Genomic DNA, 21,492 nt, shown 5'->3' on the forward strand with positions numbered 1-21,492 from the left:
GCGTACATAAAATCCATTACTCTAATACATTTATATTACACTTAGGTTTATTACCTTTCTAAATAATTTCCCTGCTTCACTCAGTGCCTCACTGCTTCTCAGCTGATTTGCTGGCGGGTAAACTACGTCATCTGATACCAACAGCAACAACAATTACTCATTTGTTTCAAGCTGGCACCTTCCAGCAGCTCAGGCAGAGGTGGTACCGTTCAGCCACACCTCCCTGCACACCGACTCTCTCCTCGCAGGAGGCCACCGCCAAAGTCCCCTGTCCCCTTCTGTTGGTTCATATGCAAGGCAGTTCCCAGGCAGCTTCCCCAACGGCGGAGTTGGATGTCCCACCAGTGGTGCACAGATCTCTGGGATCAACACGTGATAGAATTATCGACTGGTTTGGGTTGGGAGGGACCTTAAGGACCACCTCATTCCTCCCCCTGCCATGGGCAGGGACACCTTCCTCCACACCAGGTTGCTCCAAGCCCCATTCAACCTGGCCTTGGACCCTTCCAGGGATGGGGCAGCCACAGCTGCTCTGGGCAGCTCTGGCACAATGTCCTGGGACTCTGCAGCAGCTCCCCACTGCTGCTGGAGCTCCACCAGCCTATTGGTCTCACCGAGCCTCCCAGACACAAGGGCCACCAGCCCACCACAGCGTCCCTGGGAGGATGAGAGGAGAGCGAGAAGCAATCAGAACCCACCCTCAGCGCAGAGCCAGGAGGCAGCACTGCTCAGGGGCTCTGCAGGGAGGCCAGGCAGCTGCTTTGGGCTCCATCCCACAGATGCCTCACCAACCTGTACCCTGAGACTGTGCCCCAGGCCTCACCCGAAGAGTAAGAAAGAGACTGAAACGTGAGTGGCTCTAACAGCATAACAAATAGCATTGGCTTACCCTCACGCTGAGTGCCTGATGATGGAGTAACTTGGCTGAGACACCACCAGAGGGACTGCCCTTCACCAGGCTAGAGAAACCCTGCCATGCCCCTCCCCGCCAGCAGTTTGTTTCCACTGTTCACCCCCTTTGTGCCAGCATGCCAACCTCCTCTTCAGGCCAACTTGGGCAGCTTCAGCCCTTGCTTCTTGTTCTGCTGCTCTCTGATGTTAAAGAGTCCTTTGGTGCCACATCCTTTCTCCTTGTGACAGTGTTACACACCAGAGTAAAGACACCTCTCAATATCTGTGGTAAATGGAGCAACTTGAGCTCTTCAAGCCTCTCCCCATAAAGCATTTTCTCCAGCCCCCATGTTATTTGCTGCTTGTGTCTGTGCAAGCCCACAGACTGGCATTTGTGTGTCGACTGAAACGTGTATGCAGGAGCAGCCTCCCACATACAGACACGTGCACAGACAGGAGTCAATGCATTAGAGCTCATTTATGCCCCTGCACGCAGAGACACACACAGAGACACACACAGGCCCTTCAGCTCACATCACTGGGGCCAGATGAGCACCCCTGGCTAACACACAGGGTGCACCTGACCTCGTCTTCTCTCCCGTCCATTAACCCTCATCCCTGGGATTCTTAAAGCAGCTCCTCCGAATCTTCCCCTCCAAACCATGGGGAAAGATGGGGGCACGGACAGCAAGTCCCAGCCGAGGCACTCAGGTCCCATGGCCCACCCATCCCCTTCACGCGGGTACTGTGGCTTTGATCAATAAATGCCCAGCCAGCACCTGGCAAGCCTCATTAGCAAATCCTTAGAGAGAGACAAGGCATTAATTACTATTATTATAATTCTAATTGCACTGCCTGGATTTCTGCTCTCCTTTGCTGGAAGAGTTCCCGTTGCTCAGTGTGGGCCTGGGGAGAAGGATTGGATAATGGCATGCTTGTCCTCCCTTCCCTGTGGGGTTCAGCATCTGCAGGGATGGCAGATTGTTTGCACAACTTACAGGGTGTGGGAACAGGAGGATACACTCGACCTCAGTGATCCCAGAGGGACCTTGCCTGAGAAAAAACTGAAACCACAGGCTGAACTCTCATACTCCAGCACCACTCAGGATTTTGCATTTCTCCCTCACTGCAAAATGACATTTCATAGACTCATGGAATATCCTGGATTGGAAGGGACCCACAAGGACTATCAAAGTCCAACTCCTAGCCCTGCACAGGACCACACCAAGAATGACACCAAGTTTATGAGGGCCAAGGAAAGCAGCAATTGCTTTTCCACATGTAGGAGCAGGCTGAGGTCAAAGGATCATGAGGTTTCTTCCAGGGAAACGCTGTGCTGTGGGAGCAGGGCAGCCCCATCCCTAGCTGTCTGCCATCCCAAGAGATGTCCTGGGCAGGCAGAGGGTCCAGCAGCATGAGATCACTGACACCACCTGAGGTACAAATCATTTGGATCCTGTATTTGACCTGGCTCTCATGCCTTCCCTCCCCTCCACTGCCCAGTTCTTCTACTTCCCTTTTCTCCTGTCACAATATCTCAGCATGGCTGCCCAGGACAGTGCTCCACTGCAGCCCCAGCCAACAGCTCTTCCCACACTCCTGATGTTTGATCCCATCCCTCCCAGTGGGGAGGTCACTTCTCCACCACAGACTCATAATCAGGGAAGAGACATCTCAATAGCCATTCCCAGGCAAGGTCCACAATCACACCTCCTGCAGTACTTTCACCTAAATCCACTGAATTCTTCCCAGAAATGGCCAAGGAACACTCCCACGCTGTTGGCTGTAGGGTGGACAGCCTGTGACAGAGAGCCAGTGACAACAATGGTGACATGAGACCACCACTGCTGCCAGCCAGAGGATTGGATCTCTGTGTGGCTCAGCAAACCCCTGCTAGGATTAACTCATTCGAGCAGCCCAATTCTAGCTGATGAAAAGCTGTGGCATGACCCCTGACCTGCATGCCAGGGACAAAAGTCATCAAGAAATCCCTCAAATCTCCACACAACCCAGGAGGAGGTGTCTGGGGACAGGAGATGATGCACCAAGGCTCACATCAGTGACACAGCTGGAGACCCCTGGGGAGTGGGGTCCCCACAAACACCCCTCCTCCTCTCCCACACCTGGTTGCCTATGACAGCTCATAGACAGTCTCACTCTCTCTCTCAGCTCACATCTCCTCACCCCACTGCTGAGAAAAACACTTCATTTTCCTGCTCCTCACCAGTTACTCCATGTGTCCAGAGCGAAATACAGCAATCCGCAGCATGGAGAAACATGTCCCTGCAGGAATGCAGAGAGCAGCCCTCTTGGCACATCCTGGAGCAGGATGTCTGAGCCCAACTGTGGCTTGGTGCAGAAGCAGCTGCGCCCAGAGGAGCAAGGCTCAGGGTGACACTGATCCCTCTCCACCCACTGATGTGAGTGGCTCCAGTGGAGTGAACAGCCCAGCCAACACCTGGTGACACAGCCAAGGGTCTCCTTCCAAACAAAACCACCCCTTCGTGGTGTTAGGCTACATGTAGAGCCCTCCCTGTCACCCAGGGCCTGGGTAGGGGACAGGATGGCATCCCAGCAGTGCTGACACAAGGACCAGAAACCCACCCCGAGCTAGGCACACAGGGGAAGGAGTTAATGCCTCAGCCCAAGCTGCTGCTGAAGCAGCACTGTGGCTCTGCCCGAGGGCACCATCAGCCACGCACATTTCTCTTTGTGAAGTAATGCTTTCCAAAGGAGTTTGCTGGCTGGCTGCATCACAGAGGGATGCTGGGGGAAAAAGCTGGGAGAGCAGAGGTGTTCCCCCCCACCGCACCCTGCTGCTCCTTTCCCGGCTCATCGGGGCTGCCCGGGGATTGTCCCTCACCAGATATTTCCATTTCCCAAGTCATTATTTGGGTTTCCATGAGCTAATACGCCAGACTCAAAGGTCACCGCTCCAGGCCAGCCCGAGCCGTCACGCGGCAGGTGAGTCACACCTGACAAACGTGCCCTGGCCAGAGCGGAAGGCAGCACTGAAATGTCCTCCACTGCCAGGACAGGAGCGGTGCCTTCCCCATCCACACCCTGGCACAGTGCTGCTTACATGAGGCGAGGCCCTGCCCATGCCAGAACCCCCAGCCCGTGCCAGCACCAGCTGAGCTGGTGGCAGGTAAAGCAGCTGAGGGGAGGTCTGCAATGTGCTCTCACCCAGTGACCAGGCAGCAATGACACCTCTGCAGCCACTTGCTTTGTGGCACTTGTACTGGGCCAATTGCCAAAAATCACACCCACTGACCCCAGAGGATGGAGCAGCTCGTGACAGGTTCTATCAGCAGCCCCTGGGACACTGCTCCTGCCAGCAAGCCCCAGCTCTCTGCATGGAGGAAAAGTGCTGATCCCACCTTCAGAGGTCCATTGGGGCTGCAGGGTGGTGACAGCTGAAATACAGGTGATTTTGGTGTGGCCCAGGGCTGGCCCTGGGGAGGCAGCCAGCACCTGTCACCATGGGGACAGTCACGGAAAGAGCCATCAGAGCATCCTCAGTACTCTGCCAGCCTCCACTCCTCCCACACTGGTGGGAGCAGAGCAAGATGTGCTTCTACACATCCCTGTCCACTCCTCCAACTCTGCCTCTCTGGGGAAACCTGCCGAGGTACCACCACCCAGTTTTCCCACTGGAAAGTGGGAGCTGAAGTCACTGTGCTGCCCCAGGGACCTGTCCTGACACAAAAGGAGCACATCAGGAACAACAGTGAGAGCCTCCAGCACCCAGGGCAGGTACGAGGGTGCAGCTTGGCAGAAGGAGGCAGAGAAACACCCAGTGGGTGCAGCCAGGAGGGCAGAGCCTTGGAGACCACATACAGACATCCAAGAGGTTCAGCAATTAAACTGAAAGCCAAGAGCAGGTCAGCTTGTTCCAACAGCATGAGTCAGAAAGCAAAGGAGGACAGAGCAGCAGTGAGGGATGTACAAGACCCAAACAGCCTCTCCCTTCCCCAAATTTTGCAGCAGTGAGAAAACACATGCTGAGCACTGAAAGGCTCATTGGTAAGCCTTGGGATGTTGGTCTGAGGACAAGGAGGGGAAAGAACTTGGTATGCCTGAATTAATACAGCCAGGATAACTGTTAACAGCAGGCTTCAGCTCCCTGAGAACATGTGGGTGAGGTGGAAACATCCCAGGCACATCGTGGATCCATCTGTACGGGGCTCACTCCAGCCGGGACAAGACAATCACCCCAGCTACATCTCCCCAGACTGATTTTATCCCTCAGGGCTGGAGTTTCCTTATAGATAGCTGCTGCCAAATCTGTCAAACTTTTACTTTCCCTGAACTATAATATCACAGTTCTATTTCCACACCCTCCCTTTATGCTGAGAGCTGAAGATAGTTTAGAATGAAACCAGTTCTTTTACTAGTAGATGTTTCCCAACAGCACCCACCACCTTTGCACACTCCTGCCATGGGCAAATATCACAATCCCAGCCCTATCACAGCTATTTTTACAGAGTCCTTCTAAAACCTGCCTTGCACTGACATTTCAGCCACTGAAAACACCTGCCCTGATGGGAGTCAAGGCCAACAACAAATGCATTCAATTTGTGTTATTACAGTTACCAAGCTAGAGCAGCACCAGGAGAAATAGATTCATCTATAAATACCAGGAGAAAGCTTCATTTGGGTTTGGATCATCTCTCCACTAGACATCTGCATGGCTGCAGCTACAGCCCAGCATCTCCCTCCTCCTCTTGGGCAGCTCTTCTTGATACAATTTCACTGCTGGCCTCCCTTGCTGCAACCCAAGGACCTGCAGAAGCTGCAAAGAACTTAAAGTGAAAAGATAAAGGCATTATGGCAATTGCATCTCATCATCCTCTGCACATCCCATCACTGGCATTGCTCCTCAGCAGCTGCAGGAATAAGGGTTGAGGAAGAAATTTAATTCCCCACACCCAACACTTGATTTTCTCCTGTAGGCCTTTGTACAACCCCCTCTCCCACCCATCAGGGCACAGCAAGGGCCAGGAGCTCCCAGAGGTCCAGGAAATCAGAAGAGACCCCTCAGCTACAGGGCAGTCTCACCAGCAAAGGGCTGTCCCTGTGCTCCCAAGGAACCCATCCAGGAGGGTAGGATTGTTCATGCAGGAGTCCAGATCATCAGGAAAGTTCCCCACAATAAGGCAGGTCTGAAATGAAGCCAGAAGAATTAACCTGCAGGTCAGGATGAGGCTTGGTGAGGGGAGCCAGGGTGAGACACAGCCTGGGGATCTCCTGGCAGCTCTGCAGTCCATGGGTGAAGGTCTGGGTGACCAACCCAGGAGACCCACACTCAAACTGGAGCAGGGAGCAATGGTTCTGGCAGAGCTCAAATAAACATCTCAGGGCCCATGGGCTGGGACCCAGGTGAGGCTGCTCACGGCCATCAATGCCTGTTGGTGGCCTGACACCCCATGCAGCTCTCAGGTGCTTGTGTCGGCTTTCCTGGCCCTGATCCCCCAGCAGCAGGACTGAGGGCTCAGGAGGCTGCTGGGGTGAGCAGAGGGAGCTGCTGCAGGTCATCAAGGATTGCTTTGATCAGGCTGCTCTAGGAACACCTGGGGCAGCTGCAGAACTTTCTCAAGCCAACGACCAAGTGCTGCTGTGACCTCACGGGGTCTCTGCCCATCCCAGTGTGACTGAGACAAGCGAGGACAGGGGCTGGTCTGCTCTGCACTCTCCCAGCCTCTGTGGCCTTCTCTCCCAGGAGCAGGAGGACAGGCGTGGTGGCTCCTCTTACACTCAGGTACAAGCCCCAGCTTAACCCAGGCTGCTCACCCTGAGGCCATTTGTGCCAGACAAACATCCCCAGACAGTGAGAGCTGCCCCAGGGCACTGCAGTGCTCAGGATTGCTCAGCTTTGCACCATCTAGATTTATTCTTTTTGCAGCAGCAGCAGCAGCAGCCAGACCCTGCCATGGTAACGGGCTTTCCCGGAAGGTCTGATTGCTGCATCTTCCCAGCAGTGAGGAAGCAGCAGGTCTCAGGCAGCCTGACCCCTTTCCCAGAGCCCCTGGGACCGAGGCTGTGGAGAGGGATTCAGCACAAGCAATACAAGAAAAGCCAGTGTGCATTGCCAGGCCACTGTTGCATCTCAGCAAGACACTGCTGTCACCTGGAGTGTCCACAAGGACTCCCCAAACAGCTCCCTCAGGTTGGGCTCAGGGGCTCTTAATCCCACATTTTTGGGGATAAAACCAAGCTGAGAGCAGGTGGCTGCAAACCCAGCACCAGCCTGGTGACCACCCACCTGCCAGCCTGGGGGCCAGGCCTGGGCCAGGAGAGACACACGGGGCTAGTGGGGTCTGGGGCCAAAGACCCCTCAGCCAAAGCTCTCCCTGACTCTCTCTCCATGGTGTTTGCCCCCCTCCACTCACATTTCAACAGCAACAAATTGCTGCTAATGAGCCGTGTCTCTCTGTGAGCTGAGAGCCTTGGAGATCAAAGATGCTCTTACACAAAACCAAAATATCATCAGTGGCCTTTAAAGGCCAGACTAAGCTTCTGAGGGAAAAAAAAAAATTCAATTTTCTGTAGATTTAATTTGAAACCATTTTAATGCTCATTAAGATAGAGGGACCCAAGCAGATTGTGTGGGCTGGAAGACACGGAGAGAAAAAAAGGAGTTAATATTGACATTTTAGTTTAGGTCTTTATTCAATCCAGAGCTCCCTACTTCTCGGCAGCAGCTTTGAGTAATGCTATTGTTAGCACTGGAACTGTAATTCCAATGTCCTTTTTATAACTGGCTTGGGGAAAAAAATAAATCCTGAAGGCTTTGACTAAACTCAAAATAATGGAATTTATAGTGGTAAAAAGAGACTTGAAAAGGGAGAAACGCGCAAACCTCTGCACTGTTGCTCCCTGTCATGGGGTGGCCACGGTGCTCACCCACCCTGGGCAGCCCCTCTGCAGCACCTTCCTGGGGTGCTTGGTGAAGGAAGGGACCCAGGGGATGCCTGGATGAGGATATGAGGATGTGTCCCAGCTTGGTCACCCACTGGAGCCGCAGCTCAGAGCCTCTTGTGCATCTGCAGGGTCACAGCCCTGGGGACAGCCCTTCCTGAGGGGTGACATGTCCCTCAGCAGAACCCAGCTGGGCTCCTGCAGCCCACAGCTGGCATGGGGAATGGATACAGCCCCACAGGGTTTTTCTTTGTCACTATCTGTGTGGAAATAGAAGATCTGTATTTGTGGGTGAGGGTGGTTCTGGGGGCAGGTGAGCATGGTCAAAGACTAAACCAAAGGAGCTCCATGTTTTGGCTTGCTGTGGTGCTTTTCTCCCTAAAAGTATTGCTGACAGTTCTGGCTGATACAGGCAAAGGTTCTGTTGCAATCTCCTCCCATCTAACTAACTTGATTTTTCCTTTACAGCAGTAAGAAATTATTTGGATGTATTAAGCAGATTTATTTTCCTTCACCTCCTTGTATTTCATTGTACTTCTGTAAGGGTGTAAGAAAGCCAAATCAAATCGGGGGTCAGATTGTCATTTAGTCATAGTCACTTCTCTTGGCATTATGGCAGCTGCTGGATTTCTGGCTATCAAATATCTTTATTAGAGTAAAAATACATGAGGCAGGGATCCATGTTTTATGCAGCGCCTTCTAGAGCCACCTGAAAGGAGGGTGGAACCACGCAGGGGTCGGGCTCTTCTCCCGGGTAACAAGGATGACAGGAAACAGCCTCGAGCCGCGCCAGGGGAGGTTTAGGTTGGATATTAGGGAAAATTCCCTCACCGAAAGGATTCTCCAGCCCTGCCCAGGACAGCGGTGGAGTCACCGTCCCTGGAGGGTGTTAAAAGGGTGGATGTGGGGACATGGGGACCTGGGACGTGGGTTCGTGGTGGCCTTGGCAGCGCTGGGGGACGGAGGGACTCGATGATCCAGGCGGGTTTTCCCAGCACAAACCAGGCGCTGCTCCCTGCGATCCCTGTCCGCCTCTGCAGAGGGCACCAGCGCCCCAAATGTCCCTGTCACCCCCGGGCCGGGCGGGGACACCGCCGGGACGCTCCTGGGGAATGATCCGGGTGACAACGACACAGCCACCCAGGGATGCTCCTGGGGAATGATCCAGGTGACACGGCTGGGATGCTCCTGGGGAATGATCCGGGTGACACCGCCAGGACAGCCGGGATGCTCCTGGGGAATGATCCGGGTGACACCGCCAGGACAGCCGGGATGCTCCTGGGGAATGATCCGGGTGACACCGACACAGCCACTCAGGGATGCTCCTGGGGAATGATCCGGGTGACACTGCCGTCACAGCCGGGATGCTCCTGGGGAATGATCCGGGTGACACCGCCAGGACAGCCGGGATGCTCCTGAGGAATGATCCGGGTGACACCGCCGGGACAGCCGGGATGCTCCTGAGGAATGATCCGGGTGACACCGCCGGGACAGCCGGGACGCTCCTGGGGAATGATCCGGGTGACACCGACACAGCCACCCAGGGATGCTCCTGGGGAATGATCCGGGTGACACCGACCCAGCCACCCAGGGATGCTCCTGGGGAATGATCCGGGTGACACCGCTGGGATGCTCCTGGGGAATGATCCGGGTGACACCGCCAGGACAGCCGGGATGCTCCTGGGGAATGATCCGGGTGACACCGACACAGCCACCCAGGGATGCTCCTGGGGAATGATCCGGGTGACACCGACCCAGCCAGCCAGGGATGCTCCTGGGGAATGATCCGGGTGACACCGCCGGGACAGCCAGTGATCCGGGTGACACCGCCAGGACAGCCAGTGATCCGGGTGACACCACCGGGACAGCTGGGACGCTCCTGGGGAATGATCCGGGTGACACCGCCGGGACAGCCAGGGATGCTCCTGGGGAATGATCCGGGTGACACCGACCCAGCCAGCCAGGGATGCTCCTGGGGAATGATCCAGGTGACACCGCCGGGACAGCCGGGATGCTCCTGAGGAATGATCCGGGTGACACCGCCGGGACAGCCGGGACGCTCCTGGGGAATGATCCGGGTGACAGCCAGGACGCTCCTGGGGAATGATCCGGGTGACACCGCCGGGACAGCCGGGATGCTCCTGGGGAATGATCCAGGTGACACCGACCCAGCCAGCCAGGGATGCTCCTGGGGAATGCTCTGGTGATACAGACCCAGCTAGCCTTGGGATGCTCCTTCAGGAGAGCCCTGGATAACAGTGACCCAGCCTCAGCAGCCCCATTCCAGGCTGGATCCCAGCCGGGATCCCAGCACTGCTCCCACCCATCGCAGTTCAGCACGGAGCACCAGGTGATGCTGGCTGTGTCTCTTCCCAGCATTGTCCAACCCCTGGATGGGGATGGGGACACTGTAACCCCTGCCACGGCCTCAAGTCTCAACCTCATGGCTGGCTCCATCCCCAGCACAGCACTGAACCCAAAAATCCATGTCCAACAGTGGCAAACACAGCAAAACTATTGAAAAAGCTCTTGTGGGAATGTGTTTTTGTCCTTGTTTCCCCTGTGCTACAGACCCTGTGGGTGGCAATCACTTCTGCTTTAGGAAAAAAAAACCCTGACATGTGTTTTCTGGCCCAGTTTGACCTCAAAAAGACTACCAGTGAGAAGATCTGTGTTTTGGCAGAGGATAGCATGAACGCCTCCAAGTACACAGTGGCTCCTGGCATGTGGGGACAGGACTGATCCCAGCTCAGAGAAAAGCCCCAGAAGTGGCTTTGGGAGAGCTCCTGGATAGTCCCTGGAGCCCCACCAGCCCACCCTGGAGAGGATGGTGCTGGGTTGCAGGGGAAGCACAGGATGAGAGCCACAGATGTTCCCATGCTGGGAATGTGAACTCACATGATTCCCAAATTTGACAGTGTCTGTGCAGCACAGTGTGATGAAAGCTGAAGTACTTCAGCCAGTGGTACAGCCAGGGAAGCAAACAGGAGTCTCCCCACTCCAGATTTAGCTCTTTATTGAGTTTCCAGCTGCATCCACCAGTCATTGTCCCAGTGCTAAAAATACCCATTAGAGATACCATAGAAATGAGAAGAAAACAAGACAGGCTTGTGGTTTTGATGAAAAACTCTAAACATCCCAAACAGCAACTTCTGGAAGGAAAATCCTTCCTTTTTAGGGCGGGAACTGGGTTACATTTATTCTTGAACAGCTCAGAGGCACTGAGGGCTTCTGGCTGCTTGTGGCCTGGGGCTTGACCATCTCCCATGGCCCTTAGTCCCTGTGCCACTGGCAGCACTGTGCCCTGCAGGAGGGACTCAGAGGCCTCCCTCCAGCCCAGCTTGGCACCTGTGTCCAAGTCAAGGATAAACATAAATCCAGCTTCAAACTCCACATGACTGCACTGGATGTCCTCTGTCCACGCTGCTGCTTCCTCTCACCTACAGTGACTCCCTGCTGGTGACTGCAGCTGGGTCACATCCTGCAGGTCAGTCCCAGAGACTGGACCTGCCTCAGATGTCCCTGGGATTAGAGGGATGGGCCCTGGGCTTGTATCCATCAGCCCACAGCTGCATTGTGGAGTCTGGGACTGGAGATGCTGTGAACATCCCATCTACATGGAAATGCCCTTCCTCAGGGTTTGACTACATGAATTTGATAGGGTGTAGGTGAATGGCTTCAAACTCAAGGAGAGTAGGTTTAGGTGACGTAATAGGAAGAAATCCTTCCCTGTGAGGGTGGGCAGGCCCTGGCACAGGGTGCCCAGAGAAGCTGTGACTGCCCTGGATCCCTGGCAGTGTCCATGGCCAGGCTGGACAGAGCTTGGAGCAGCCTGGGACAGTGGAAGGTGTCCCTGCCACAGCAGGGAGTGGAGCTGGATCAGCCTTTAAGGTCCCTTCCAACCCAAACCCTTCTGTGATTCTATCAGTAAATCTCTGACCTCCACCTTGTGAAGAGACTCCAACCCAAGGAGCTGCACCGTGACCCTGTGGTTCACTCAGGCAGCAGGGGGGAAGTCCCCAGGGTCCCCTGCTGCACCCAAAGGTGTGCCCAGAGGGGAGGGCTGTGCTGGCTGTTCCTGGGGCCAGGCTGGCTGTGCTGACTCAGCAGCACACACCCTGTGTAAACGCCCGCCAGCTGCTGCTGCAGCCGCTGTTTGCTCAGCCCACACTGCTCTGTTTGCCTTTGGGATCACGATGGAAGGAGATGGCCTTTGGTCCAGAAAATGAGGCAAGGCAGCTCCAGGCACCTGCCTCAAGGATTCTCCAGCATCTCCGCTCCTCCAGCTCCTGCCCAGGCTGCTCAGTAGCTGCAACCCACCAGCACCGCCCAAATTAAAAACTCCACAGAGCTCCAGGAGTTACAGGAAAATGCACTCGCCACAGCACAACCCAGCTGCCACGCAGCCAGGAAAATTATTTATTATCATTTCCTTGCAACAGAGATATGGAAAAAAAAAAAGCACCCACCCTCCACAGGTGCAAACAGCAGCAGCTGCAGCATCCACGTTGGAATCTATGTACATCACAGTGAAAAGTCCATTGGGGGAAAAAAAATTCAATCCTAGTTTTTTTTTTTAAAAAAAAAAAAAAAAACACTCATGACCTAAAACCAGGAACCAGAAAAAACAAAGTAGTTGAGAAAATAGGTTGGGCCCCACCCTCTTGCTTTAAAATACATATTTCTAAGGCAAAGTTTCACAAGACCAGAAGCGAGGTTCCTAAAGAGTCTGAGCTTGCAGCTGAAGACACCGCACAGGCACAAATCCCACGCGAGAAGCTACTGTAGGCACGAGAACCTCCACCCACCCTGGTGCCTCAGTGGTCAGCGTAGTCCTTGGTCTCCACCCCGGTCTCGTTGAGCACCGTTGTTCTCATGATGGCCTCGGTGACCGCGTAGGGGTCGCAGTTGGCCGCCGGCCGCCGGTCCTCGAAGTAGCCGTAGCCATCCTGGCCGACCTGGCGTGGGATGCGGATGCTGGCACCTCGGTTGGCCACGCCGGCGGAGAACTCAAAGATGTTGGAAGTCTCGTGGTGGCCGGTGAGGCGCCGGGAGTTGTCCCTGCCGCCCCGCGGGTCGTACACGCAGATGTGGTAATCGTGCCGCTTGCTCAGCTTCTCGATGGCAGCTTCGATGTGCCTGTGGGAGAGGAGAGGGGGTTCAGTGGGTCCATTTGGGGGGTGTCACCCCCTCCTCCTGTGCAGGGACAAGGACAGCTCAGGGGATCCCTCGTATAATCAGCTGCTCTTAAAATAATGAGCTGGGACAACCCCAACCCTGCCTGGTGCAGCCACACAGGTAAGAGAAACTTCCATATGGCCCAGGACACCCCCAACCTCCCAGGTACATCCCAGGGACTCACTTAAGTCCTGAGACTCGCCTTGAGACCCCCCAGGACTCACTTGAGACCCCCCAGGACTCACTTGAGACCCCCCTCTCTGCGCATCTCCTCGGTGCTGTAGTTGGTGTGGCACCCAGCGCCGTTCCAGTTGCCAGTCATTGGTTTGGGGTCCAGAGTGGCCACAACCCCAAAGTCCTCACAGACACGGTGCAGGATGAACCGAGCCATCCAGAGGTGATCCCCCATCTCAATGCCTTCACATGGGCCCACCTGGAATTCCCACTGGAAGGGGCGAGCAGATGCACAGGTAAGGATGGGCAGGTGGGTTCCTCCCCAGGCACCACATCCCTGCCGCTCCCAGCCTGGGCTGTGGCTGAATGTTACCCTTGGGAATCAGCAACAAGGATGGGGAGCACTGAGGCAAGCAACAGGACAGCTTTGGCAAACAAAGAAATGGGAAGGAACTGGTCATTGCTATGTAAAGCAAAAACAGAGGGGTTTTTAATCAAAACAGAGGTAAATAAACACCATGTCTGACTGATGCTGGAGCTGCTGTGAGCAGGACCCCCAGCCCACACTGCAAACAGGGCAGAGGATTAACAAGGAGCCTGTTAGTCCTTCCCAGGGCTGCTCCCGGCCTGGCTGGAGCCAGGCTTGCACCACCCACGGTTACTAAGCACAGGGTGACGTCTTTGTGGCTGCTGGCATGGAAGAGCCTGAGCCCAGGATGTGCAAGGCAGCCAAGAAGGACCCTTAAGAATTTGGGGCAAACAGTGGGGTGGGTAAAAGTCCTGCCTCAGCTCCACTGCTGATAAGCCCCTGCTTATCACCACCACATCAGCAGCAGGAGAGTCAGGGACCCGCAGTCGGTCAGTCTGGCCACCTGCCTAATGCAATCAGGGGCTCCCTGCTGCTCACACCTAGATAAACCCAAATCCTCCCAACTGCTCCCCAAGGCCATGTCCCACCCGACCTTCCCAGTTCCCAGCTCCAGAACAGGGCTCAGACCCCATCACTCCACATGGTGTTCCTGCAGCCTGTCCCAGCTCCCACTGTCCCCCACATCCCTGCTCCCACGGGGGAGCTCTCAGCTCTGCTCCGGCAGCCAGAGCTCAGGCTGAGCTGTGCAAGGAGCTCAGGGTGAGTTAGGAGAAAATCGAATGCACATTTCCATTCCAGCAGTGCAACTGCTCCCAGCTAAGCAAAACCGATGTGAGGAGTCACTGGATTTGGTGTTCCAGAGGAGCTGGGAGTTGCTGGCTTATTCCAGCCCCACAATAACTCCTATCCATCACTGGGAATGGGCTGCCTGGGGCCATCTACACGTACCTGGGAGGGCATCACCTCGGCATTGGTGCCACAGATCTTCACCCCCGCATAGAGACAAGCCTTGTAGTGGGACTCCACAATATCACGCCCGTACACCTTATCTGCTCCAACCCCGCAGTAATAGGGTCCTGGAAAGAACAAGGAGTCACCACCCAGGGAAAGCTTCAGGGAGCAACAACAACAACACTGTAACATAATCCCACCCTCCCAGGTACCTGCTGCCACGGGCAGAGGATTTATGGGAATTAAAATGATGTTTCTCTCCACAGAACATCAAGGCACCGACCCCAGCTCCAGGACTAGCAGTGTGAGCAGTTCATCTGTGAAACCTCAGCCTTATCTTGGCAGCTCAATAACACTTGTAACACATCAACTGGGAGGTGGCCTAGAGATAAGCAAAGTTTGGTCTGCCCAGGGGCACCTCCCTCACCCTCTGAACACATCAAGCCTCCGAGATTGTTCTGACAACATTTGGCATTGTTCACGGCTAGCAAATCCAATTCGCTGGGGTTTGATATCTTCCTCATTCAAGCAGGTAAGGCAAAGATCTTCTCCCCGCCTCGGGGAAGGGAGATGTTGCAAGCAGCCGGTCCACACAAAAATCAGGTTGGGGAGCCTCTGGCTCTCTCCCAGGAGGCAGCTGAGGAGCCGGCTCGCTGCTGCAGGAGGGCACAACGCGCCATGCCAAGCCCTTTCCCCAACAGCCAAGGGGAGGAGGTTTTTCCAGCCCTTGCCAAACAAGTCGTGCAGCTGAGCTGTTTGTGCAAGCAGGGTCCGGCAGGAGCGGCGCGGCTCACGTGAGCCACAGGGCACCAGGTGCTCTCGGCAAACAGCCCCTACCTGGGGCCATCCCTGACAGCAGAGCTGCACCGAGGCTGGGACGGGCTATCTGCCACCTCCAGCACCCCACAGGCAGCACGGTGGGAGCTGAGGGGGGATTTGGGGCTGGGGCAGGGAGGGAGCGCTTACCCTGCGGGCCGGGGAAGCCGTTGTCGGGCCAGCCGTAGGGGTGGCCGTTGATGCCCAGCAGGGTGTACTCCTGCTCCATCCCGAACCAGGGGTGGCTGTCCTTCACCAGGTCCATGACTTTCTTGCACGTGTGTCTCAGGTTGGTCTCTGGGGGCAGAGAGGTCCGGGTTAGAGCCATGCTGTGAGCCAGCACCCACCAGGCTCTGCTCCATCCCGCCCCAAGACTGAGGTTCCACCACTGCCAAGGGCTTCCCACAGAAACCTTAAGGAAATCATGAGTGAATCCCCCTTCCTGCTCACCAAATTCCTCCTCACAGTTACTCCATCACTGGAGCATCAGGCCACAGGTCAAGAGGGTTTAATTACCCAGTTCTCCAAACCACTGCTGATGGTCCATCCTCCTCCTCTTACTCACTGAGAGACAAGGAGCCTTACCCCAACCCTGTCCTACAGGCATTCAGCAGACCTGGGAACAGGGACTTCCATCACTCCTTCACCCCCATCCTCTTTCTACCAGCCTAATCTTAATTATCGTTCTCTTTCTGCAGCTCCATGGTTTTGGTTAGCATCCAGACTGGCTGGCCCTGCCTTGGCCTTTTGAGGTGCTCAAGGCAACTGGGGATTTGCCAGGAAAACACAGATAGCAGAGAACTGTCCAGACATGAACGAGCCAGGCAAGGGGAATGAGAGCTTGGACCAAGACATGAGTGAAAAAGGCTGAAAAACTGCTGTGACAGGGACAGGCAGGCTCCAGGCTGCACATTCTGCCCTAACTTGCAGTAAAACCCCAGAGCAGCTACAACAGAGCGTGGGGCTGGAGGGAAGCAGTGGCAGAAGGGGAGCAAGGGCAAGAATTTCTTCCCCTGAAACCACACAGCCCTTAAGGTCCATGGAAACCCACCACGGGAAGGGCTGGAGGGTGCACCCCTCTCACCATCAGGGCTCTGGGCTGAGCTCTCTCTGCCCCAGGAGCCCCAGGATCAGGGGCTCCCCTTACAAACTCCTGCAGTGGAGGAGCTGCCGGGCAGGAATCTCAGCCCAAGACACGTCCCCCACCCGAGTCTGGACGCTGCTGGAGGAGGAATCAGCCCCGTCTTTCACCATTCCTGCCCGCTGCTCTCCCGGCAGAGCTGCATCACCCGCAGATGCTCTCTCCCTCCCCCTCACACCCCGCGGCGCACAGCCCTGCTTGAGTGGCAAATATCCGGTTATTTACCGGCAAATAACCCCTCCGGGAGCCCCTCAGCGCGTCCCTGCAAACAGGCTCCTTTTCCTGTGTCTGGGGCTTTATCACAGGGACAAGACGGACTGCAGACTCGGAGATAAGACCGAGAGCCGCGCGTTCTGGGGCGGTTTGCAAAAGGTCACTCTGAGCGAGCACACGCCGTCTCAGCATCTCCTCCTTCCTTTTCTGCAGCCTCCCACCAGCGAGAAGAGCAACCACAACCCCGGCACGCCAGAACCCCGCACTTCCAGCTCCTGCTCCCCCCGAGGCTGGGCGAGCTCGGGCTCACGAGCCGGGAGACGCCTTTGGCGAGTGCCGCTGCTCTTCTCCTCGCCCTGTGCCACTAAAACAGGTTCCTGCGAACAGCGCTTGGATTTCGGAGCCCGGGGCCAAGAGCTCGGCGCTCAGCTGCTCCCCAGGGCAGGCGGTCCGGAGCAGGCGGCCCCTGGCGCAGGTGACACCCTGAATAGTAAGGGGGTGACCCTCGGGAGCTGGGGGTGCTCACCTGCGGGTTTCCTGTTGTACTTCAGCACTTCGCAGAGCACCAGCTTGTTGGGGTCCAGGCAAAAAGGGTCCCTGAACATGCAGACCGGCACCAGGAACATGTCACTGTTGGAGCCCTCTGCCTGTGCCGTGCTGGAGCCATCGAAATTCCACTCGGGGACATCTGCGAGGCAGGAGGGGGACGGAGGCGGGAGTGAGATTGGGAAAAGTTCTACATACGGATTGTGCCAAGTGCTGGCGGCTCAGGTCCAGGATGGAGCACCCAAAGGGTGCCGAGTTCCATGGGATGTCAGCCACAAAGGTTTTCTTGCACATCCCCGGAGCCCATCGGTGCTCCCTGAGCGTCAGAGTGTTCACCCCACCCCAGCACCATCAGGCACGGGCAGGATCAGTCCCAGCCCCTCCACCTCCCTGCCAAACCCCATCCAGATGCCGACACATCTCCATGCCTGTTTGCCTTGTGGAAAGGGGCGAGGAACTCATCCTCCCCTTCCCACCCAGCGCTAATAGCAGAGATTAGCGGATTAAGCAAACCGCAGGGACGCAGGTTGGATATTCACCCTGCTGCTTGGTGCAGCCCCACCAGAGAGCTGCAACAGGTATCACTGGTGCCACACAACCAGCGAGAGCCCGGCCCAGCTCCCACCGCCCGAAGCACCCCAGAACTTTTCCCAGCGATGCTCAGGGCCCTCCACCACACCACCCATCACCCGAGGGACAAGCAGCCGCGTTACCTTCGATGCTCTTGGGCTCCTTATCGAGGGTCCTGCTCTTGCAGCGCACGCCCTCGCCGCTGCCGTCGATCCAGACGTAGGTGACCTGCACCCTCCCATCCTGGGGCAGCCTCATGTACTGCTCCCGCACCAGCTTGTTCAGCCTGGAGCTGTGCGACACCGACATGGCGACGGCCCTGCAAGGGCGCACAGGTGAGTGCCACATCACCCCTGCCCGTCTCCCCACGCGTATTTTACAAACCAACCTCCCAGCCCATAACAAGCCACCCAAGCTCCCCCCGGCTGCTTCCCCCAGCGGGATTCGAACCCTCACCCGCTCGCTCACCGGCCCCCGCGCTGCCCGCGCCCGCTCCGCCCGCGTTTTAAAGGCGCCCGCGGTCGGGGGGCGGTGCGGAGGCGGCTCCGCCCCGGGGCGGCGGTGCCGGGCCCCGGTCCCCACCTCCGGGACACCCATTGAGGACGTTTAGTATTGTTTTCTTTTCTTATTAAAATGTTAGTTATTAAAAAAGACGGCTATCGCACAGCTAAAGCACCGCTTTATTTAAAAGTAGTGAGTTATTGGCTAAATAACTTCTTGTTTATTTGAAAAAAACAGGTGCTACTCATTGAAAATGATATTTACCACCTCCGGTTCCCTCTCCGAGTGTGTCATCCCTTTTGGCCCCTTGTTTGTGTAGGGTTGCCCTCGTACACGCGTGCAGGTGTTTTACTCCCAGCGCTGCTCAGTTGCTGTCGAGGGGGGAGCTGGGGAGGCTGCTGGGTTGTGCTCCCCCAGCACCCCAAAACCTGGCTGGGACCATGTGGATGTGTGATGGAATGGATCTGGGTGCCTGGGTGGTCCTGGGGACATCAGTGGCAACGAGATCCCTGGAACAGGGGCAGCCAGATTCCCGGGACAGGGACAGCCAGATGCCTGGCAGCCCTACCACTGCCTCTCTCCCCCAGTCCTGCCCTGCACACCCCAGGAACGACCCCTTCCCACCCGGCTCCAGCCCCGCCGTGGCTGCAGGGCTGGGTTTGTCCCCAGGGCTTTCCTTGGAAGGGGAGGAAAGGCTGAGAGCTGCAGGGGGAGCTGCTGGGAAAACACCACAATCTCCTGGTTCAGCCCTTCCCATCTATAAACCGCTGAGTTAAAGCACAATTTTTAAACACCAGAGCGTAGTAGAGTCTCTTCAAACTCCAAACTATCCAAGCTCAGCACAGGCTCTGCTGTGATTTACAGTCAGCTAAAAACCCTCAGCCAACAGGTGTGAATTTGAGTCGATTATTTCAATATAGCAGCAATTTCCAGCTATTGAGCCGAACGCAGATCCAATTAGGTGAATTAAACGCTTCGCTGCCTTCTCAGTTTTCCATAGATCCTGCGTGAGAGGCTCCCACGTGTCGGAGCAGACAGACCCCAAACGTGCCAGGGCACAACCAGCACGGGCACAGCCCGTGCCGGCGCCTCCGGGGTTATCTCGAACACTCCCGGATTTTTTTCTGGGAGGAGGGCAAGATTCCAAACAACTTCCCCCCCAAGCAAACCCGGGGGGTGAGCGCGCCTCGACTCTCCAGCCTCGGGTTTTAAGCAGTTTTCCAATGTTATAAAAGGAGAAAGGCTTTAAGGCATGTCTGGGCTCTAAAGCAGTTGGGTTTTTGCTAATTTCCCCGGTTCTTAAGACAGTTTGTGGCTGCCTGACTCACCCCAGGAATGTATTTCTGCAAAACACCAGGGCAGCTAAAAAAACTGCTTCACGGTTGATTGCCCCCCGCAAGACATCTCCTCCCCGGGCACTGACCCAAGACATCAGCTCTGTTTTTCTTCTGAAGGTGTTTTGGTCCCGCAGGCAGATAAAGAATCGGGAAGAAACCTGAAAGCACTTGGGATTGCACAAGAACCAGGAAATGAGATTGGCAGCGACAGAAGCAAAACTTAATTAGGATTTCGGTGACCGGGCGGTGACATCAGTGGCAGCGGGCTGCGGGCGGGCCAGACGTCACCCACCCCACAGCTCGTGGGTGCTGCCCCGGGCAGAGCGCCTGGGAAGGAGGCTGGCACACGAGGACGTGCCCAAGGTCCCTGGAGCAGCGGTGGCAGAGCCACGCAGGTCTCCTCCCTGTCCTTGACGCTGCCCCGGTGACATTCAGGGTCTCCTGCAACTGAAGCTGGGGTGCAGCTCGAAAGCAGCCACCTCCCTCTGCGGGGTATTTTAGGGACACATCCACGAATGCGGCTGCAAAGCTCGGCATTTCCTCATTCTTGTTTGGAAATCGTCCCAGGGCAGGAGGAAATGCACCCCTGGGTGTGCAGCCCTTTCCCGGAGGCCTTGCAACACCAAGCCGGGGAGGCGTCAGCGGCTCCGCCGGATCCTCGGCTCCCTGCTCCCATCTCCATCTCCATCTCCATCTCCATCTCCATCTCCATCTCCATCTCCATCTCCATCTCCATCTCCATCTCCATCTCCATCCCGCCTGGGGAGCTGGAGCCCGCGGGACCGCCCTCAGGGCTGGAGAAGCTCGGATGCTGAGCAGAAAGCACAGAGATGGATCGGCATCCCTTGGGAAGGATTGCAAAGCGCACCCGAGGAGAGGGGAGCTGCGTCCTTCAGAGACAGCAGGGCCAGCACCGGGGTGCCCATTGTGACAGGAGGGTTCCGCCGAGACCCGGCGCCTTCCTGACTCAGCTGGGTGGGGGAGAGGCTCAATTTATTCCCTGTGAAAGCTCTGGCTTCCCTCCTGGATGTGCCCACCTGTGCAGAAATACCCCGGAGCCTGAGTGGGCTCAAACCCAGGGAGAAATGAACCAAAATCCAGGCTGAGTTAACCCAGTAACCTGGATTGGGAAGCAGAGCTCCTCTGAGAGCAGCTGGAATCATTGAGCATCAAAACTCCCCAAAGGGGAAGGCAGAACAAACACCAATAATCCCTCACCTGGTCACAGCCCACCTGCCCCAGGAGAGCAAACACGGTGGGTTTGTGGTGTTTGGGGACAGCAGGGACAACAGCAGCCTGTGGGGGCACAGGAGTGGAATCACAGAATTCCTAAGGGTGGAAAAGGTCACTGAGCCCAGCTGCTACCCCAGTGCTGCCAAGGCCACCAGTACACCAGGTCCTCCGGTGCCATGGCACCATCCCTGCCCAAACACCGCCCCCGAGGCAGCTCGCCAAACAGACACAATTATTTCACACCAAGAACGATTTTAGTAAGCAGGAAGAAGCATTCCTGCCATATAAAGTTGGGCACCTGCTTAGTCAGTTTTTCCTGGGATCAAGCCTCACCTCACCAAGCCTAATTCCAGTCCTTTCCGTAGCAACAACCCTGTTACACCAACAACAGGGAGCACAATTCACACCTGGGTCCTCGAAGCTCTGGAATAAGATTTTCCCCCAAACAAGCCCAGGCTCTGCAATCAGCGGGCTCCTGCCTGCTCCCCTCCACGCCAGGTACAGTAAATATTAACCACCACCAGGCTCAGGGAATCAGTCCCGGCCCAAGGTCGGGTGGGTGGCAGAGCCGAGGGCAGGAAAGGGAGCAGGGGTGTCCTTGGAGAAGTAAAAGGTCACAGATAAATCTCCAGAGGACTTTGTGAAGCCCA

At 56.1% G+C, this 21,492-nt stretch overlaps 1 protein-coding gene and 2 long non-coding RNA genes across 3 annotated transcripts in view; 2 read left to right on the forward strand and 1 right to left on the reverse strand.

Annotated features, from left to right (window-relative positions):
* Positions 1–21,492, forward strand: part of LOC137486353 (uncharacterized) — a 417,767-nt gene that overhangs the window by 218,133 nt on the left and 178,142 nt on the right. The window lies entirely within an intron of this gene.
* Positions 6,481–6,977, forward strand: LOC137486417 (uncharacterized). Its single transcript, XR_011005724.1, has 2 exons — positions 6,481–6,652; positions 6,797–6,977. It is a non-coding gene; the product is annotated as an uncharacterized lncRNA (long non-coding RNA).
* On the reverse strand, positions 12,398–18,134 carry LOC137486321 (glutamine synthetase). Its single transcript, XM_068211505.1, has 6 exons — positions 17,915–18,134; positions 17,182–17,343; positions 15,452–15,598; positions 14,483–14,610; positions 13,236–13,435; positions 12,398–12,951 (listed from the first exon to the last, which is right to left on the reverse strand). Exons 1-6 carry the CDS (start codon positions 18,117–18,119, stop codon positions 12,630–12,632), a joined length of 1,164 nt encoding a protein of 387 aa, XP_068067606.1. The 5' UTR covers positions 18,120–18,134; the 3' UTR covers positions 12,398–12,629.

The sequence above is a fragment of the Anomalospiza imberbis genome, chromosome 21, assembly GCF_031753505.1.
Source record: "Anomalospiza imberbis isolate Cuckoo-Finch-1a 21T00152 chromosome 21, ASM3175350v1, whole genome shotgun sequence".
Taxonomy (NCBI): domain Eukaryota; kingdom Metazoa; phylum Chordata; class Aves; order Passeriformes; family Viduidae; genus Anomalospiza; species Anomalospiza imberbis.

Excerpts from the sequence above, each read along its gene's own strand:
- LOC137486321 (XM_068211505.1), bottom strand. The coding sequence starts at position 18,119 with ATGTGGCACTCACCTGTGCGCCCTTGCAGGGCCGTCGCCATGTCGGTG. Across the intron at positions 14,611-15,451 it reads CGGCTTCCCCGGCCCGCAGG|GACCCTATTACTGCGGGGTT; the intron begins GTAAGCGCTCCC and ends TGTTCTTTCCAG. Across the intron at positions 13,436-14,482 it reads CCGAGGTGATGCCCTCCCAG|TGGGAATTCCAGGTGGGCCC; the intron begins GTACGTGTAGAT and ends CGCCCCTTCCAG.